Consider the following 22,414-nt stretch of genomic DNA (forward strand, 5'->3'; position numbering starts at 1 on the left):
ATTTATGCGTTAAAATAGTCGGCCCAAATGAATATTATTTAATGGACGAATAATAAATATTCGTGCCGGAATAAATATGTAGTAATTATTATTTTTTCATGAAAGTAATATTATACCGTCCAAATGAAAGTTATTACTTGACCGAATTTATTTTTAATACTTGATTTCTGCCACGAGAGTACCACTTGCAAGTTAATATTTATGTCCAAAGACTAAACATCAATGTTCTGTTAAGTATATTGTTAATATGGACCCAAATACAAACCACATTACCTGAAGTTTGTGTCTTATGTGCCTCATTATTTTTTTAAGTGTATTGTATGCATATGACATGAATATCTATTATGGGAGCTTATGCTTTTTTGTTCCCTATTTGCTAATTACATCAGCTGATGCTAATATAACTGCCAACATGAACTCCATTCCCATGCTTAACGGCACAAACTTTAAGTTTTGGAAAGAAAACGTTCTGCTAGTTCTCCGCAAAGAAGAACTTGCTTCTCTTACGGCTGAATGTTCTACTACTGATTAATTGAACTTTGAGAAGTGTGATAGTTTGAATCGCTTAAGTCTAATGACGATAAAGCGCGACTTTTTTCACACATTCAAGTATGTCTGATGACTACGATAAGGTATTTGTAAATTTGGCTTCTATGATCGAGGGAAAGAACGAAGAAATGTCAACACCCAAGCTATCCGATGGAGCAAGAATTCATTATATATTCCAATCAATATTTGTGAAGAGCTTGGAGATGTTTTTAATGTAATAAAAAAATTCATTATATATTCCAATCAATATTTGTGAAGAGTTTAGAGATGTTTTTAATGTAATAAACAACTAAGTAATATTTTTTATTAATAAGATCGAATTGTTTGTTCATTTTTCTCATGTAATTTGAACATATTCTTATGATCGTGGTGTATTGTCAAAAGCTTACAACAAAATAAAAATATTATTATTGTTTTTTGAAAACAAAAAATATTATTATTGTTAAAAAGAACATTTTAAGTGTCGGTATTTTATACAGCCGACGCTATAGGTAAGGGGTATAGCGTCGGCATTTCAGACAACCGACGCTATAGGTAGGGGCAATAGCTAGTGTCGGCATTTCAGACAGCCGATGCAGTAGGTAGGGCTATAGCATCGGCATTTTAGACAACCGATGCTATGGGTAAGGGCTATAGCATCGGCATTTCAGACAACCGACGCAATAGGTTAGGCTAAAGCGTCGGCATTTCAAATAGCCGACGCAATAGGTTAGGCTATAGCGTCGCCTACTTTGCCGAAGCTAAAGGCATATACCTATAGTGTCTTCTACATTTGCTACGCCATTTAACCGACGCTTTAGGGGTTATTTGACCGACGCTGAAAGTCCAGTTTGTGTTGGATAAATAACAGTGAATATCACAGCAACAATGTATAGAGCAGTTATATTATATAAGCAAGAACAGGCCAACAAAATCACAACTATATAGCATGCACGAAGATCATATACACAATTTCTCAGCGACTGATAAATAACGAGAAAAGACAAGAAAGGCGTACCTTACACCGTCGCTCGAAAAAGAGCGGTGAACAGCTAAGTCACCTAGCCCTTAGACCGTCGCTCAAAAAAGAGCATTGAACAGCTGAGTCACCTAGCCCTTCGATGAAGACTAGGCTGTTCTTGAAATGATTATTGCCCCACTCCGCTGTGATGGGTGTCGCAATATCGCTCCCGGGATAAAACAACACAGACCGAACCGCTCACAGGAACGGAAACGATCAACAACGATTAGCACCTCAATTCGCCCAAAAAATCTATGCAACTCATATACGTTTGCAAGATAGGCACTTAGAGATCCTACTTCGAAAATTCTCAATTTGCCCAAAAAATCTATGCAACTAATTCACGTTTGCAAGATAGGCACCTAGAGAATTCTCCCATAAAAAAATCTCAAGTGTTCCTCTCTTTATATAGAGACAAAAACAAAATAAAACAGGTTTTGTTCATATTTATATTATTCAGATTACTTAATATTAATATTATATAATATATTCAGAGTCTGATTATTTAAAATAATCCCGACTCAATATATTTAATATTAATAATAAAATAATCAATATAAATAAATAAACTTGTAAAAGATATAGAAGTTTTTACTAGCACTAGGCCACACAAACATTCCACTTGTATTAGTAGTTGTAAACACACTAATACAAGATGTTATATAAACTCCATAATTTTCTTTTACAAACTCAATGTGGGACTAAATCCACATAACCCATTTCAACTGAGCAACTTTGCCTCAATATATTTATGGATTTCACTAAGAAAATATCTTAGATCCAAATACAAAAGTTTAAGTCCTCATAGCAAGGAACAACTTCCAACTATTAGTTTCCGAAAATTACATCAAGAACATATATAAAATATGACTCAAACTTTCCATTTTCTAACAGTTTGTACTAGTGTTCGATAAGACCTTTAATTCAAGTAAGTTTTTAGAATTTATTTAAAGTCCAATGAGCCTAGAAAATGGCTAGAAGAACAGAAAGCCCGGATTTTCTACTTTACACCCTGCTCCTGAGTTTAAACAGGGAGAAAAGCAAGTGAAGAGGAAGTAAAGTTATCAAACTTTCACTCCTATTCGTGCTCCCGAGTTCTTTAAAGAGACGAAACAAGTGAAAGTGAGTGCAAATATAGCATAGTTTTACTCCAAGACTTACATTCCAAAAGTGGAATGAAAGTGAAAGCACACTTGCTTTCACTTATATTCACTTGCTTTCTCTCCTATAAAAACTTGGGAGCAAGTGCTTAGACTCCTATTCTATTAAGAACTACTTTTTATTATTAGTATTATATTCAATATATAGTATAGATTGAAAAATAGTTCAGTTATTATTTTATTGTGTAATGGGCTTGGGAGTTACATGGGCTAAAAGTTACATCCAAGGGAGAATAGACACAGGGAGAAAAATATTGGAGAACTTACGTGCAAGAGAGCAAGGAGAAAGAAAGCAACACGAAGAAGACAAAATATAGAGTTTTTCTTCTCTTCTTTACCTTTCTTAACTGTAACATGGATTTCATGTCATCATACTTGTGTTTAGTACTTAGTAGTGTGATGTTGAAAAAATTTTAGTATAGGCCTTTAATGGATTCTCTTGAGTATATATAAATTCTATCTTCATTTCTCTATTCTTGTGGTCATATTAATTGCTTATGTTGATTTGTGTGTAATGCTTATCAGGGATTGATCACCTTTGAGATTGAACTAGTAACTTAAGAGGACTAGGGAGAGAAATCTTAAGTTAAGACTTAATCAATATAGTCAAAGATTAAAACTTTGTATTAATTTGTGCATGGTTGGGATAGGAATGCACCTAAAGACATTGGGTATTCGATTAAGGTCATGCTTATTGCTATTTGTGAGTTTAAATTCTACATAGGGATATGGGGGTTAATTCATTAATAAGAGTTATTTGAGATTCGGAAGGTCCTTATGAATATTTGTTAGCCTTTGATTAGTTTTTAGATCTTTCTTTACATGTTAACACAACTGGGCCACTAAACAACTAGAGTTTTCGGACAAGGCTTAACAAAATTTTAATGAGAAGGTAGAATGAGGATCTTACTGTGACATGGGCGATTGATTTCAGGGAGAGTTTGAGGAAGGTGAATGAAACTGAACAAAGTAGACTAACCTAGCTCATAAGTTTTAGGTGACTCCTCACTCCGGGATACGAAGCTTAATGTTTGCTTGGATCACTAGTGAGAGAGCATAAGGGTCTTGCCAAAGCTTCAGCAATTTGGAATTTTAATGTGATCTTCCTTCATGATATAGCATAACCCACTGCCTTGTTTCATAGCTTGCATCCGGCGGTGTAAGTCGTGGTGGAATCAGATTGTATCAAGCATGTTAACCTGATCCAATACCATGCTTACTAAGATTTTGTTTGAGATTATTAAGGACATTATTAATATATCAATGTGTTTTTCAAATGCTAAAATAGTCCATTATCCCATGGGAGCAAATGAAGTCCGCCATAGGCTTAGGTAAATATGCTTTATATTTTAATGATAATTTTGTATGGTGGTCTGTGTTTCCTAAATGACGAGGGCTCCTGGTTGCAGCTTAAACTATATATCAATGTTCGATACTTCTTCGTACTCTTTTCAATTTCCAGTACAGGGTTTTTGATACTCGTGGGTACTAGTGGGTAGCATTGTGTAGAGCAGCTAGCATCAATCATTATTCATTACATTTGGGTATAATTTTTTAAATTTTGCATAACTGTGGGAACTTGTATATTTAATACATACATAACAACTCTTAAAATGCCTGTTGTGATGATTGTTTTTCGCCCAATGGTGCGCCTAGGTACTACAACCAAGTCAAAGCTAGAAAGAAAATCAAGAACATATCTAATAACATCAATATTTTCGTCTGAATATTAAATAAAAATGAAATGATAACCAAGATTTCAGATATTAAAACACAACAAATAACTCATAAAGTTGTTCTTGTTCATAATTTTTTAAAAAATAAAGTCTACAACCCATACAACTTCAACTTGGCCGGATAAGCTTCAATAGCTTAATAAGTTTGAAACAAAACACATGTGAACTAGGAAAAATACATCACAGAAGCAGGTAGGTTGTTCTTGTTCTTAGAGAATTATAAATCTCTTTCAGGATAAAGGTCCTTGTCCTCACCCTCATCCTCATCATTCCCAATATTCAACCAATAATCATTACCATCTTCTCCTGGAATAAATAATAAGAGCCATTCAATTAGTTGAACTACAATGTATACTTTATTTGGTAGATTTGGGACTCGTAAACTTACTCTCAAGGTTGTTGAACCTCCTTCCATCAGTCAACTTTTCACCTCCAAGTTCCTACGCGCATATTAACACAATTATAGACTACTAGCTACAACAGATAATAAACTCTAACCACTTGATTTAGACACAGCATATGCAACCGACCTAGTTATTTGATATAGTGGAAGTTATCTTGATCATTATTTATGCCTCAAACATATGATCAGGTAAATTAATTTGATTTTAGTGGTGGTATAAGATGATTCACAGTTGTGTTCAACATATAGTCAAACTGCAAAAACATACATGTGTATTCATTGCTGAGGTGTTTCCAAATTGAGTTTCACACAATGAAATGTCCATACTCGGATCTCTATGCTTATTTCTTGGCTGAAGATTTTTAAAAAGCAGAATTAGTGAGCAGAATACAATACTAATTGCAAGAACAGGGTGTATATTAATATTTGGGAGTTGAGTTATGCATCATACTTTCGGTGAAGGTGCATTTCCGAGCTCACTTGAAGCCAAATTCGCAGAACCGTAAGTTTTTTGCAGAAAAGTTTCATATATAGTTCTACTTGATGACTCCTCTGCACAAATTACATAAAAGAAAATTATTTTAGTAAAAACAAAACTAGTTTATTGAAAAAACTTTAAACTTGTATCGTTTATGTAATGAATTAGCTGACCGCGTAGTATAAGTTTTGGCAATCGTTGGAATGATGACAACGATCCGTTAGGAGCTCGAGCTGCAATATTAAGGTTTCCTTCCTTCTGTGGCCGTAGAGGATTTTGGGCTGCCAGGTTGCCTTTCCTCTGCTCATCTCTGAGCTGATTAAGCAATACTAAGTTTGGATTTCCCATAACAAAACTAGAGTAATAGTTAAGATCTGTCCAATTCGAAAATTCAATATTTTTCTCGCCAACCAACACACGTTCGAGGAACTTCTGATATTTCTGCAATTACATCATAAATAAAAATATGAAAAAAGGCATATCTACATTGTTTCCCTCCAAGCATAATCCTGCTTTTTTCCGAATTGATAGAGCATTTATTTGTCTTGAAGACACATCTTACAATATAGATAAATTGGTTTTAGTTTAAGAAATGTGTTATTTGAGACATCATACATAGGCGCAGTGACATAGCAAATAAAAATAACAATGCAGCTCTCTTTAGAAACCTGCAGGTGACTTGCTACTTGGTCTCTGGTTAGCCCCTCTACATTCATGACCTGCAAAATATTTGCAGGCACAGCTCCTGCGTAAAAGTTCATTTGACACTAAAATTATATTGTTAAAACATAATAATTATTATTGCACATAAAATGTTTTAGTTGCACTTGAAATAGACATATTATTACTATTCAAATAAAGACATCATATCTTACTATGATAACCGATAATTAAAATCGCTTCCACAAAACGGCTGTGGAGCTCACATGTCCAAACAAGTCTGTCTCTCCTTTTCCCTGTATTGAGCCACGATTTATTATTAAAAATCATACGTTAACTATAAGTTTATCATATATATATATATATATATATATATATATATATATATACATACATACATATACACACACACACACACACACACTATCATCTCTAGATTTTTACCAATTGTATTATCTTTGTCTTTGTGACTGCCAATTAGTGTCAGACTCTCTTCAGAGCTTCCATTAATTTGTGTGCCTGGAGCAGTGTTATGATTCCTATTTCTCTTCCACCACTCGACAAACTGCCATATATCTTTCAAGTTATCAGCCACTATAGGTTTGACAAAGAAGCGCTGAGCCCCGTTGTTGATGCCCATGCACATAACTTCGGCTCTGCTATCTGCGGATATCACTGTCCCATAAAATCAATTTTAATTAGTACATTGACTATAAATATTATTATTAATTTGTACATATGTACATATGTACTTACATATAACTGGCAAACTAAAATCTTGATTTATGCGATCTTGAAGTTCCAAACCATTCATGTCTGGCATATGAACATCAGTTATAACGAGGTCGAAAGATTTGTTCCGAAGCATGCTTAGAGCTTCATGTGCATCCTTTACTAATGTCACTGAAATTAGCAGTATCCAAAATCGATATCAGTGTTAAGTAAAAAAAACTGAAAATTAGAATATAACCATAACATTTTACAATTTCTTTATATAATGTGCACACTCACATTTGGCAAGAATGTGGTGGGGAAGGTTAAGATATGTCATAACACAATAAGAACACGTCATGGTTAATGGGTCATTGCACATATTAAAACCAATTCAAACACAATAACTACACGAATGTTTCACAATTAATTAGTAAGTATATCGAATTTATAGAGTAAAAAACAACTAGATTTATGTTGATGACAGATTATCTAACAAGTAATGGAAAACAAATTAGTAAAAAATCCTAACATTTTTCTCAATCAAATTAACAATCTTGATAATTCAACTTTGAATCATACAAGAGACTATTTCATACTCCTATATGATTGGAAAGTAAGAAATATGATTTGAAAAACTTACCTTGATACTTCCATTTTTCAAGACATGCTTTGAGTATATATAGACATGTTCTGTCATCATCAATGGCCAAAACATTATACATTTTCTGGGGTTTGGTAACAACTCTTACGAACTCTCCAACCTTGATTTTATCTTCGTATACATGATTTACGAGAGATATTCAAGAGTATATATAGCACATACAACTCATAAACTGTAGAGATAATTAATAAAAAAATATTCCTCAGATCTTTCTACTTTTTGTACGATTTTTTATTCACTTGTAAGAAGTTAAGAGATTTAGAAGTTTTTTTTATATAAATCCTATATGATCCAAGATTCTATACATAAAAAGTTGAATATATGCGTCGTTACTTATCATATATCTCATGATTGAAGAATCTCTACATTGACTAAAGAAAAATAAAATAAGCACATATTCTTTTTAAGTTTAGAATTGCCTATTCTTTTTTACATCCTATTCAATGCATTATTAGTATGAATAGAAATAATTACATATATATTGTTTGTTGATCAATATCTACCATTTACAACTAGCCAATATATCATGTTATCATTCGGTTGATCAAATATTTACGAATAATAATATAAAAGATTTAAATCCATACCCACAACATGACTGCATCATCATGACATGTTGGGTCAAGAAAATTGGACTAGAGTAGGTGAACCACTTGTGATACATCTTGCATTTTTTAGTACTATGGAGAATAAAGTTATCATTTTATTCTCTCTATTAGCTTTTCATAAGTTATGTCTTTCAATTGTGATTCTGTCTAATGTACAAGTTGGGGGAGATTGTTACATATTTGATGATGTCACAAGTGTCTAACTTGTTTAGTGTGCAGAAGCAAATATCAGAGTTTAACTGCAAATTAGAGTTTAACGACTGCCAACTGGATCAGAGTTTCGCGAAGATCAGAGTTTGCAGGCGGCTGATTTTCAGGAGCAGATCTGGATAAACAAGGAAGATAAAGATCAAGGAAGATTGTGCAGATCAAGACAGCAGAAGGATAGCTACTGATTAGATTATTTTAGGAAGCAGATAATTGTAAATCAATCAGTAGATATCGTGTAACTGTGTATATAAACACAGCATAGGGTTTACTCTATATGAGTTAGAATATCGAAGATATTATTCTTGTAACCCAGCAGCTCTTAGTGATAAGTTATAAATCACTAAGAGAGTATTTGTAACCTACTGTGCTTTGTGAATAAGAGTTTACTTAGTTTATTCTCTTATTGGAGTGTTCTGTTATTGATTTTGTTCACTATATATATATTAATATAGTGAGTTAATTCGTCCTAACAAGTGGTATCAGAGCCAGCTCTGTTGATATACCTACGGTGAGATCTTAATCACACAATCATGTCTGAAAAATCACAAACTTCAAACAGTAGATATGAGTCACTTAGGGTTCCGGTCCTCAGGGCATCTGAATATCCTGTCTGGAAAGTTAGGATGGTTATGTTTCCAGAGTCCACGGATCCAGAATACCTGGACAGGATATATGATGGTCCACACATGCCAACAAAGCTCTCTGTTACAGTTGGAGATGAACCCCAGAAGATGATTCCCAAAGAAAAGAAGGAATATACTCCTGAGGACATCTCATCAATCAGTAAGGATGCAAAAGTGAAACACTTGTTGCACAGTGCTCTAGACAATGCTATGTCTAATAGGGTGATTGGATGCAAAACTGCAAAAGAAATATGGGATGCTTTGGAAATCAGATGTCAAGGAACCAAAGCCATCAAGAAGAACAGAAGGACCATACTTACTCAAGAGTATGAACACTTTGATTCAAAAACTGGTGAATCATTGACGGATATTTATGACAGGTTTATCAAGCTGCTGAATGACTTATCTCTAGTGGATAAAGAATATGATTTGGAAGACTCAAATCTCAAATTCCTACTTGCTTTTCCTGAAAAGTGGGATTTGAAAGTAACCACTATAAGAGATAATCATGATCTTGAAGAGATGTCTCTGGATGATATCTTTGGGAGATTGCAAACCTATGAACTTGAAATGGAACAAAGGAGCAAACGACATGGAGGGAAACCCAAACCAGTTGCTCTAAAAGTTCAAGGAGAAACAGCTGTGAAAAATAAAGGAAAAGCACATGTCACAAAGTCTGATACTGAGTCATCAAACTCTGATAATGACTCAGACTCTGATATGCTTTCAGACTCTGATGACAGTGATACTGAAATGATGCAGCTGGCAGCATTGATGGTTAAAAGTTTTAAGAAAATGGCTTACAAGAACATCAACAAAGGGAAGAAATTCTCAAGGAAAGACAGAAACTCTGATAAGAAGGTATTGAAGAAGAATGAAGGCAAGGAAGAAAAATCTGGAAAAGCTAATAAGTCTAAGTATACCTGCTTCAATTGTGGTGAGAAGGGTCACTTTGCAACTGAGTGCAAGAAAGTCAAAAATGAAAAGGGACAAGCTTTTATCACCAAGAAAGGGAGCTGGGCAGACTCATCAGATTCTGAGGAAGAGGTCAACTATGCCTCGATGGCAAACACAAACAACAGCATTGAGGCTGTTGAATCCAAGGTACCTCATTCTACTCTTGCTTTTGATACTGAAGATATAACTGAGTTAAGACTGTTTCTTAAAAACCTGCATGTCAGTTATAGAGATCAGACTTTAGAAAATGAGAGATTAAAATCTGAAATCTTAGATATTAAGAAAAAGAATGATTATCTTGAGAAAGAACTTGTTCAGATGCTGGAAGTTCAGAAAGAAAGAGATGATTCTGTTTTCATTAAGAATGAACTCTTAAAGAAAACCGCCTTTCTTGAATCAGAACTTGCTAAAGAAAGAGAGATAATCAAAACATGGACTAACTCAGGTAAAATCACTCAGAATATCTTAGAAAGTGGAAACTGGAAGAAAGGACTAGGATACACTGATAAGAACGAAGCTGAGTCATTTAAACAGGAGACTGTTAAGATTTATAGAACCAAAGTTGTACCAGTTAGATTTGTTGCAGAATCAAAAGCTCAGGACAAATCAAAGATTGATAAACCAAAACAGGTCAACATAGGTTTAATGACTCAGAAACAGCTTAAGCATAAGCTCAAGGAAGTCAAACAAGAAAACAGGATTAAGGAACCTAGGAAAATCAGAAATGGAAAGGTAGGAATAAACAAAAGTAATAATTATATGCCTATTCCTAATGCTCCTAGGAAAACTTGTCATAACTGTGGTAATCCTAATTATCTTGCTTCTTTTTGCAGGAAGAATAAGGACATAAATTCTATGTCTCCCAAATCAGAAGTTAAGACGAGGAATAGTAGATTTAGACCAGAAAATCCTTGTTTTCATTGTGGTAGTTTATGGCATTCCATCTACACTTGTAAGGAATACCATAGTTTATACTATGATTATTATGGATTGAAACCTTCTTTGAAGAAAAAGATTGATTCTCCTAGTTTAAACTCTGTTAAAAAGTCTGTTAGCATAAACTCTGATTTAAACTCTGATAAAATTTCCGCTGCTAGTGTTAACAAACTTAACAAGAACAAAGGATCCAAGCAAGTCTGGGTCCTTAAAACTAATCATTAGTTGTGTATGTGATTGCAGGGCAAGAGGAAAAATATCCTAGTTCTGGACAGTGGATGCTCAGGACATATGACAGGAAATAAAGCCCTGCTATCAGACTTTGTGGAGAAGGCTGGCCCAAATGTTTCTTATGGAGATGGCAACATAGGGAAAACTTTGGGATATGGCAATATCAATCTTGGAAATGTCATCATTCAATCTGTAGCTCTGGTCTCAGGACTTAAGCACAATCTGCTCAGCATAAGTCAAATCTGTGACAGAGGATATCATGTTGATTTCTTTGAAGAACACTGTGAAGTCATTAGGAAAAGTACTGGGAAAGTTGTTCTGAAGGGATATAGACATGGAAATATCTATGAAGCCAAGCTCTCTTTAAACTCTGAAAGCTCTGCAATCTGCCTACTTGGCAGAGCTAGTATTGAAGAAAGCTGGAACTGGCACATGAAACTTTCTCACCTGAACTTCAACAACATAAATGAATTGGTGAAGAAAGATCTTGTTAGAGGACTACCCAAATCAGTTTTTACACCAGATGGTCTTTGTGACTCCTGTCAGAAAGCAAAACAGAGGAAATCCTCATTCAAAAGTAAAACTGAGTCCTCAATTCTTGAGCCTTATCATCTGCTTCATGTTAATCTTTTTGGACCAGTAAATATAATGTCCATTGCAAAGAAAAGATATACTCTGGTCATTGTTGATGAATTTACCAGATTTACATGGGTATATTTTCTACACAGCAAGGATGAGACATCTTCTCTTCTAATTGAACATGTCAAGCAACTGGACAAAATTTCTAAAGATGCAGTAAAGATCATCAGGAGTGATAATGGCACTGAGTTCAAGAATTCTAAGATGGAAGAGTTCTGTAAAGCAAATGGAATTAAGCAGGAATTTTCAGCACCTGGAACACCTCAGCAAAATGGTGTTGTAGAAAGAAAGAACAGAACTCTGATTGAAGCTGCTAGAACCATGCTGGAGGAAGCAAAATTGCCAACTTACTTCTGGGCTGAAGCTGTGCAAACTGCTTGCTTCACACAGAATGCAACTCTGATAAATAAGCATGGGAAAACACCATTTGAGATGGTCAAAGGCAGAAAACCAAATCTCAAATACTTCCATATATTTGGGTGCAAATGCTTTGTTCTCAAAAGTCATCCTGAACAGTTGACCAAATTTGACTTAAAAGCTGATGAAGGAATCTTTGTTGGCTATCCTCTGTCAAGAAAAGCCTTCAGAGTTTACAATCTGAGAACAAGAGTAGTCATGGAATCCATCCATGTCTCCTTTGATGATAAAAAAATAACTGGGATGGAAGACTTTAATGAACATGAGCAACTGAGATTTGAAGATGAAGATGCATTCTCTGACTCAATAAACTCTGATTCTGAGATCATATCAGAGTATGTCACTCCAACTCATCAACCTCAAGCACATGTTGAGGGGGAGCATTTTCACAATGAACATTTGGAAGAATATAATGAAGACTCAGCAGAAAACGCAAACTCTGATACTGATTCATCAAACTCTGATAATTCTACATCAGAAAATCATGAGACTACATCTTCAGGGGGAGCATCAGAAACTCATAATGCTCATGACGACAGCATGAATCATGGGGGAGAAGCATCAGAGAATCAGACTGACACTGGAAATAGCATGGATCATGGGGGAGGATCAAATTCCAGAAGTCAACTGCCACATGAAAGGAAGTGGACAAAGTCTCACACACCAGATCTAATTATTGGAGATCCAGATGCTGGAGTACAAACCAGAACTGCAACAACAAATGAATGCCTATTTCATTCCTTTCTATCTCAGACAGAACCTAAGAAAGTGGAAGAGGCTCTTCAGGATGCTGACTGGGTGACAGCAATGCAAGAAGAGCTAAATGAATTTGAAAGAAATAAAGTCTGGACATTAGTACCAAGACCAAAGAACAGATCAATAGTTGGTACCAAATGGGTGTTCAAAAACAAGACAGACAGTGATGGCATAATCACCAGAAATAAAGCAAGACTGGTAGCTAAGGGATATTCTCAACAGGAAGGAATTGACTATGATGAGACCTTTGCTCCAGTTGCCAGATTAGAAGCCATCAGAATTTTCTTGGCCTATGCTGCACACAAGAAATTAAAAGTTTTTCAGATAGATGTGAAGAGTGCATTTCTCAATGGGGAGCTGGAGGAAGAAGTATATGTTGAACAACCTCCAGATTTTGTAGACTCTAAATTTCCAGATCATGTATACAGACTTGACAAGACACTCTATGGACTAAAGCAAGCACCAAGAGCATGGTATGAAACTCTGGCTCAATTTCTTTTGGACAGTGGTTTCAACAGAGGTACAATTGACAAAACTCTGTTTTATCTCAACCATGGTAATGACCTGCTTTTAGTTCAAGTTTATGTGGATGATATCATTTTTGGATCTACTAATCCTAAACTTTGTGAAAGATTTTCAAAGCTTATGCAGTCTAGATATCAGATGAGCATGATGGGAGAGATAAGCTATTTTATGGGACTACAAGTCAAGCAGACTGATGATGGCATCTTTATCAATCAGTCTAAGTATACTAAAAATCTGCTAAAGAAATTTGGTATGCAGGATAGCTCAGCTGCTACCACTCCCATGACAACAGCCACTAAGTTAGATAAAGATACTCGAGCATTAGTAGAAATTACTAACTACAGAGGTATGATAGGCTCACTTCTATATCTGACTGCCAGTAGACCTGATATCATGTTTTCTACCTGTCTCTGTGCAAGATTTCAAGCAGATCGAAGAGAACCACATCTAGTTGCAGTCAAAAGGATTTTCAAATATCTCAAGGGAACAGTTGAGATGGGACTCTGGTATCCCAGAGAATCAGACTTTACACTGATTGATTACTCTGATGCAGATTTTGCAGGATGCAAAATAGACAGGAAAAGCACAAGTGGGAGCTGTCAATTTCTTGGAGGCAGATTAGTGTCTTGGTTTAGTAAGAAACAAAAATCTATCTCCACATCTACCGCAGAGGCAGAGTATATTGCTGCAGGAAGCTGTTGTGCTCAGATTTTATGGATGAAAAATCAACTGTTGGACTATGGGTTATCTCTCACTCAAATCCCTATTTATTGTGATAACCAAAGTGCTATTGACATGACAGGAAATCCAGTACAACACTCTATGACAAAGCACATCAGCATCAGATACCATTTCATCAGAGAACATGTGATGGAAGGAACGGTGGAACTTCACTTTGTCCCTACAGATCAGCAGTTAGCAGATATCTTCACCAAGTCTTTGGCTGAAGCAACATTTACAAGACTTGTAAACGAATTAGGGATGATCTCTGGTCCTCTCTAAACTCTGCTATATTACATTAGAATGTATCTGTTGTTAATTGCTACCAAAAGCATGTTTTATAACTGCATCTGTTATTCTCTGATTCAATTTCTGATGATTATGCTCTGACATGACAAACACTGATATTTATACTCTGACCTGACAAACTCTGATTACATGAAATTTTAACTGATAAGTGACATTCCTGTGAAGAATATGTTGCAAATTCTTGAATTGAGTCATGTACATCTCTAAAGTCTGATATTTGTGACATTACATATGTGGAAATTCTTGACACTAAACATGATCTAAAACTGCCACTTAGACTGCCTTACTTCTTAAATATTAGATATGTAATCAGTGTAGAAATATTTTTACTCCCTTTATGAGCTCAGAGTTAATTGTATCTTATATATGGATCAATATTTATTTCTTCTCACAAAAAAAATAAAAAATTATCATATTCTCAGGTACTCCTTTGAGATCTTAGATAATCTGTGAAAGGAATGATCCAAGTGCACTGCTGGTATTAAGCAAAATGCATTAGAAAAATCTTATTTTTCTAGGGGACTTTTTGCATTCTCTGATTACAGGAGAAATACACTGAGAAGTAATAATCTGATGAAGGTTATGACTCACTTACCCTGACAAGTTTCCATTCAAAAGATTAGTGACTTAGTAAAGAGAAGAAAATTTAAACTCTGATTCATATTGTAGTCAACTCGGCTTATGAAGTGTTTAAAGTATTTTCTAATAATCTGATTCATTCTAATGTTATTCAGAATTTTGTCAATCTCTGTGACTATATTGGAATCATGTCAACACACTTACACTTTGCACTCCATATTTGTGATTAACAAATTTTGTGACAACGAGTAATATTTGACTAAATTCAAATAGCTGTTTGAAAACTCTGAGGAAATTGGTTGATAAGACTCTAAATTGCTATCATTCATCAGTACAATATTTTATGTCAACACTTGGTTTGTCACATAATCTGATATTTATTGGAACTCTGGTCAAGTGGTCAAGTCTCTGATCAACTTCGGAGTTTAATTAAATAATATTTGGTCGAGTAAATATCAGTTTTAATTGTCAAACGGTACAAAATCCATTTGAATTCTCGAGTGGAGAAAAACACGGTAAATAATTGTGTTGGCTCGGAAATTGTTACACAATTGCACGATTCACACGCAACACTAATAATTACCGCTCCACTACTCTCTTTGTTACCATTAGACATCTGCCACGTGTCCCACTACCACTTTCAGTCAGTAAATCGTGCATATACATATATATATCAGTTTTAAAAAGTTTTTAACTTTTTACACACGATTTTTACTGCCCTTATCTCTCTCATTCTCTACTCTCTATTCTCTCTTACGCAAATCATCAAACACCTTACCTACACTCTTTAAACTCTTAATTCTTTTTTTCAGAATCATGTCGATAACAGCGTTTGAGTTTGATGGGGCAAAGTTTGTGACCAATAACTATGCTGCCATCCTCGACAATGATGAAGCCCCCAAGGAGTTTCATCTAATACAGGATTTACTGGCTCACAACGAGCTGATGTATGCTCTGACTCAACCGGAGTCCATTTCTCCTTCACAAGTCCTCACATTCTGGAGGACAGGTCGTTATGATGATGGGAGTGATCATGGCTCTCCATCGTTGACCTGTGATTATGAGGGTCAAGAATACTTTGTCTCACCAGCAACTGTCAGGAAGGCTCTTCATCTTCCTGAACATAACAAGTTCGATTCTTCAGTACCCACTCAAACTCTGAGAGACATGATGATTTTCTTTGGGTACTCAGCAAGTACAGATAAGATGGGGGAACTCAAGAGTCCACATCTCTGCAAGGAGTGGAGCTTCTTCTATGATTGCATCACCAGGGCCTTCGGCAACAAATGTAGCAATTTTGATGCCATCCCTATTTTCAGCCAACAGATTGGGTATTCTCTGATCCACAATCTTAAATTTGATATTGCTACTTCAATCTTAAGGTTTATGGGTGATAGGAGACAAGAGAATATGAATGTTGTTTATTATGCTAGATTCTGTCGGCTCATATTTTCTTACTGCTTCCCTGATGTTCCTATTCCTGAATCTGGTAATGAGTTGCCTTTTAGAATAACCAAACGTGCATTTACTGATCTTATCAAAAAGGATTGCAAGAAACCCAACCCTCCAGTATTTGCTATTCCTGTTACAGTTCAAGATAAATTGAGGGTAGCTATGCCTGATAAGTATGGACCTTTATTCTCTGATGAGAATATACCACACCCTCCTTCTGCATCTGTTCAGCCAGATGTTGAACCAACCTCTGGTCCTTCCCAACAAGGGCCAGTTGTAAAATCTGACCAAACTTTACCCTCTGTTCCTTCCCAAAAAGGGCCAGTTGCAACAACTTCACCTAAGAGGATTCTTAGATCTTCAAAATCTCCAACCAAACCATCTTCTCAACCCAGGAAAAGAAGATTTCTGCAGAAGATCTCAAACTCTGATTCTGATGAAGAACCTCAACATCCTCCACCAGTCAAGAAACAGAGAAAGAAAGTCAAGCCCACAACTATAACTGATCTGACTGTTGAGCCTCCTCAGTCAGAAGATCCTAACTAGGCCTTGATCTTATTCTCTGATCAACCACAAACTGCAGATCCAGTACTGGTTGAACCTCTCTTTGCAATGCCACTTGAAACATCTGCAGCTGATATTCTTATGTCAGACACAAATCCTGATTATCAAGCTCAATCAGAAGATGTTCAAACAGAGGCTGTGTTAAAAATGATTCAAGATTCTCTGTTCCAACCTGAAGCAAATGTTGCAGCTCCTGTTCAGGAGGTTTCTACAGCTGAAAACTCTGATGCAGCAACAGAAGCTCTAGCATCTCATATTTTGAGCATATTTGTTGATGATAATGATGATGATGATGCAACAGAGGTCACCCATGTTCCCATTCAGACTTCTGTTACTCCAGTCTCAATCTCTGATCCAGTCAGAGAAACTACACCAGAAAGAGTTGATTCTCTAGCTCAAGCACTGTCACCAGTCAGAGAATCTTCCTCTCTCAAGACTCCTACTCCAGTTCATGCATCTCCAATTCAACATCCCTTGTCTGCACAGAGAAAATTTTGTCACTTAACATATTTCCAGAGGATGTGCAGAGCTCAACCTCCCTCCGTGGAAGACAGACTTGCCTCTATTGAGGCTACTCAAAGATCAATGCAACATACTCTGGCTGACTTGAGCTCCTCTGTAGCTCAGCTGGTTCAAGCTCTTACCTCTGATAATGTCAAAAAGGGGGAGAAAGTGCTTAAAGACAAATGCAAAACTGACCAGCTGATAACAAAGAAAAAACCAGATGGTGATGAAGATGGAAATAAGGAGACTGCAAACTCTGACAAGCAGTTAAAGCTGCTGCAAATCAAAGATAAGGGTGGAAACTCTGAAAGACTCAGAGAATCTCAACAGAAGCACAGGTCTCTTGAAATGATTGCTATGTCTCAAGTTCAGAGCATAAATGAAACAGTCAGAATTTCTCAGACAATCTCAAAAGAACTTGCTATTGTCAATTCTGAAGTTAAACAGAAGAAAGAAAGTCTGATCTCTGAATCAGATAAATTAGTTGAAGCGGGAGATCCTGAATCTCAGAAGTTTTGTCAAACTCTGAAGTTCAGAGGTAAAGAAACTACTCTGTTCTACAAATTTCCTTCTCTGCAAGCAATTGATGAAGCTGTGGCTAAAAAGATATTTGAAAGGGAAAATCCAGGAATGGATGTAGAAGCTATCAGACTTGAGGAAGAAAGACTAGCTGCTGAGAAGATGAAGTTCAGCAAGACTAAGTCTGATGAGCAGAAGCAAATCACTGATCCCTCACAGAAACAAACATGACCAAAACAAAAAGGGATAGTGATCAGTGAGATGAACTATGCTGATATCAACAGACCAAGAACCAGGTCTTAAGCTCAAACTGAGTTTCATTCCAAGGATAAAGGAAAGAAACCTGTTGATGGTGTTCCAGCCTTGAAAAAGAAATCTATTGTAAAGATTGCATCAGAGATTCCATCTCAGAGGATGATAAAGCTAAGCAAGGATGCTAATATAATCTCTGATGTATCTGATCAAGTAGAAGAAGAAGAAGCTGGATTGACCAGAAGAAGAAAGAATGCAGAATTAGAAGTCAAGCAAATATCTGAGATAACTTTAACCTCTGACAGTGCTCAAGTTAAAGTTCCAGCAACAGAAGAAAAATCTGAGGCTAAAGAAACTAAGGCCTCATGGCTGAAGACAGACTCTGGGAAACCTCAAGACCAGAAGAAGAAGAGTCTCTTTGGAAGCCTTGGTACAAGTCTGTACAAGGAAAGCTCAATGCTTACCAGGATCAGAACTCATGGAACCAGAGGAAAGGAAGCTTATGATACTACTAGTCTAGGGCACTGGAAAGTAAAGTTAGATACAAGCTCAGCAACCACTTTTAGAGATCCATATCCTCTGACTGACAAGGTGGGAGAAGCTGTTACTCAAAAAGACCTGGACAAAGTAGAGTCAGTGCAGATTCTCATGGACAATCATGATGGTACTGGAGTCTGGCAGAGTTTACAGAATCTCAGAAGCTGACCTATTGCTGAAATCTTTGAGAGAACTTGAACATTTCCATTATATGCTTGAGATCAAGAATGAAGTTACTCAAAGATGGTCTGATCTGATGAAGAGGACTATAAATGAGAAAAGAAGATTCTATGGAATAAAGTCTTATGAAGAATATACTCCAAAGATAGCTCAAGATGATGGTTCTGAAATCTGTATGGAGAAGAATAGCTCTGTGATGGAGACTATTGCAAATACCAGAATCTTGGGTTATAATAATGATGCAGACAGACCAAGGGTCATTCAGCTAGGAGATGCTATGGCAAGAAGCAAAGTGAATGCCTTGAGAGCAGCTATCTATCAGACTGGGGAAGATACAGAAGAGCTCAGAAATGTCAAAGCTCAGATGATACAGACCTTGAAGCAAAAGGAAGAAGTTCTGATAAATCAGTTTGTCAGAGAAAGCTTTGGATATAGGTTGATTGGATAGATAGTTCTACTGGTTCTGTAAGTTGTAATTAGTCCTGTGATTTAATCATTTCATGCATTTGTCCTTGATAATTTTTGACATCATCAGTATATATATATATATATATAACTTGTTCATTCTGTCTAATATACAAGTTGGGGGAGATTGTTACATATTTGATGATGTCACAGGTGTCTAACTTGTTTAGTGTGCACAAGCAAATATCAGAGTTTAACTGCAAATCAGAGTTTAACGACTGCCAGCTGGATCAGAGTTTCGCGAAGATCAGAGTTTGTAGGCGGCTGATTTTCAGGAGCAGATCTGGATAAACAAGGAAGATAAAGATTAAGGAAGATTGTGCAGATCAGGACAGCAGAAGGATAGCTACTGATTAGATTATTTTAGGAAGCAGATAATTGTAAATAAATCAGTAGATATCATGTAACTGTGTATATAAACACAGCTTAGAGTTTACTCTATATGAGTTAGAATATCGAAGATATTATTCTTGTAACCCAGCAGCTCTTAGTGATAAGTTATAAATCACTAAGAGTGTATTTGTAACCTATTGTGCTTTGTGAATAAGAGTTTACTTAGTTTATTCTCTTATTGGAGTGTTCTGTTATTGATTGTGTTCACTATATATATATATTAATATAGTGAGTTAATTCGGCCTAACATTATTCTAATTATTGGGCTAATTAAGTGGTCTAAAATAAAAAGCCCTTAAATCATCCTATTTTGGTATGGATTTCGTAAGCCTTTTTAGGATTAATGGGGTCTAGATCTACTATATAAAGAACAATATAGGTTTTTGGTCCCCTAGGCTATTCCAACCTCTACTCCTCTATTTCCATCAGTTTGAGAGAGATATGGCTAGAGTGGAATCAAGTCCGTGGAAAATAGAGTCCCACAATCTGGGTTACAGCTATGAAATCATGATTGGAACTACACACCTAGATGGGGTTGAATAGTTGTTATGACTAATATACCCTATATTGATAAGTTACCGAATAATTAAACTGCCGAGACACCTTGCTGTTAAGATTCAAGTTATACAATCAGTTAGCTAACAATGAATATTCAATGCAAAGGAGTAATAAACAGTAAACTAAGAACACAAAGAATTTTCGCCAGGTTCGATCACTCAAATGTTTACAATTACAATATTCAATAATATAACTCCCTTCAACCTTTGTTCCTGTTATCAGCTTGCTGAAACCCCTGAACCCTGAATCAAAAGGTCTACAAGACCTATACTTCCCAAGGATACTCCACTCTAGCTAACTAGTTCCCTTGTTCCCTTGGTTCAAAAGGTCGATACACAACAACAAACACTTACACCTTAAACAATACAATATAAGTTATAGGGATACGACCGAAACTATAAACCCTCAATATAAATAGAGGGTATTTCAGAAAGCGTGTTGTATTTCAGAAAGCTCAAAACGAATTTTGAAATGAAAGTGTGTTGTATTTCGAAAGCTTGGTGTGTGTTCTTTTACTTATCACACAAAGAAAGCACACTCAGGTTTTTATACATAGTCCACCAACGGTCAGATTCCAACAAGTTATTAATGTTCTTGATCATAACAATCTCACGTTTAATTTTCTTGTAATATGAACATTTGAGAACTACATGTGTTACTGAGTAAAATAATGTAAACATTGTAAAACAACTCAGTAGAATGTTTGTATACAAACAAAATTTCTTTAGAGAAAGTAGGAGTCTTAAAGGATAAACACGTTTTAAAATAGAATTCCTACAATTTAGGAAAACTGATTTTAGAAAACTCTTTGATAAAAAGACGAGCTCTAATAATTATATATTGCATACAAATATATTAGAGTCCCTACAAATTTGTTTCCTAGTTAATCTCCTTGAAAATAGTTGTTCCATCCTTATTCGCATTACATTTTGTTCATCATGCTGTTAGCCTGCTGATAAATTTGTTTACAATCTTGTAAGCTTGCTGACAGACAATGATAACTCAAATTGATATTAGCTGTTAGTACAAGCATGTAAATCATTTCAGCTAGCTATCATACCTCAATTTTATGTTATCAGCATGTTGTTAGTGTGATTATCAAAATCTCGAGAGTATCAATTTACGCTTTCGATATATTGTGTTGTAACCTGATAATATCACATAATATGATCCTTGGTTATACATATTTAGATCCATCAACAACCACATTTACTAGACAACATGTGTTAGTAGTACTCATCCCACGTCATACAAGTGCTATTCTCCAACTAAGAATAATATAGGAGTCACTACTAGCCAAACACACTTGTGGAAAGTAACAATACCTCACTTAACGAGGCCATTTGACAGAACCATGATATCAAAGTTTTCTGATCAACATTAAGCCGAATTAATTTTTCTTTACATTTATTCCAGGAACCATTAAAGCAAGACATCAACTTGGGAAATGCTTACTCAAAAAAATTTAATTTTGGTGGGTAAGTATGATCCAATCGACTCCACAACCCAATGTGCTTGGACCATGTGAGTCGGATTCTTCAGCTTGAAGGAAATGAAGCTTAAGTAAGGGAAAGGACTTTACCAAATACAATTAATGTATCAGTTGACACAGCTGTCTATGAAGATCATAGAGAAGTAGGTTTCAGAATGATTTCTCAGGATTCAGATGGTATACTAATTAAAACGAAGGCACTATGGCACCCTCATTTAGTTACGACAATCCTAGTAGAAGCAATGATGATAAAGGAAGATGTGAGTTGGATTGATCGAGCTCAATGACTCAAGTCATAATGGAATAAGGTTGCTTAGTTGTGGTTCAAGCGGTGAGAGATAAAACTCAAATGAGGTCACTTTTTGGTGGGGTTGTGGAGGACAGTTGTTCACTCTTGCAACGACTTCGCAAAATTTCTTTGCTTTTAATAACGATTTCCCATAAGCTTTTTCGGGGGACGTCATACGTTTATTCATGTTATAGTTTTAATAGAAGTTCTATTCTTATTGAAATTCAAAATTATATTGCGATGGAGTTGAACGTTTAATAAAATCTTCACCTTTTCTTAAAAAAAACCTATAAAATTTAGTTTACTTACTTCTACTATTCTTATCCACCCCTCTTCAT

The 22,414-nt window shown here is 35.6% G+C and overlaps 1 protein-coding gene across 1 annotated transcript; it reads right to left on the bottom strand.

The window, feature by feature from the left end:
* Nucleotides 1–4,432: 4,432 nt before the first annotated feature.
* Nucleotides 4,433–5,754, bottom strand: LOC108218362 (uncharacterized). The gene is made up of 5 exons (XM_064091234.1): nt 5,500–5,754; nt 5,300–5,400; nt 5,117–5,200; nt 4,834–4,885; nt 4,433–4,751 (listed from the first exon to the last, which is right to left on the bottom strand). Exons 1-5 carry the CDS (start codon nt 5,672–5,674, stop codon nt 4,663–4,665), a joined length of 501 nt encoding a protein of 166 aa, XP_063947304.1. The 5' UTR covers nt 5,675–5,754; the 3' UTR covers nt 4,433–4,662.
* Between the last annotated feature and the right edge of the window lie 16,660 nt (nt 5,755–22,414).

Source organism: Daucus carota, chromosome 4 (genome assembly GCF_001625215.2).
Source record: "Daucus carota subsp. sativus chromosome 4, DH1 v3.0, whole genome shotgun sequence".
Classification (NCBI taxonomy): Eukaryota; Viridiplantae; Streptophyta; class Magnoliopsida; order Apiales; family Apiaceae; genus Daucus; species Daucus carota.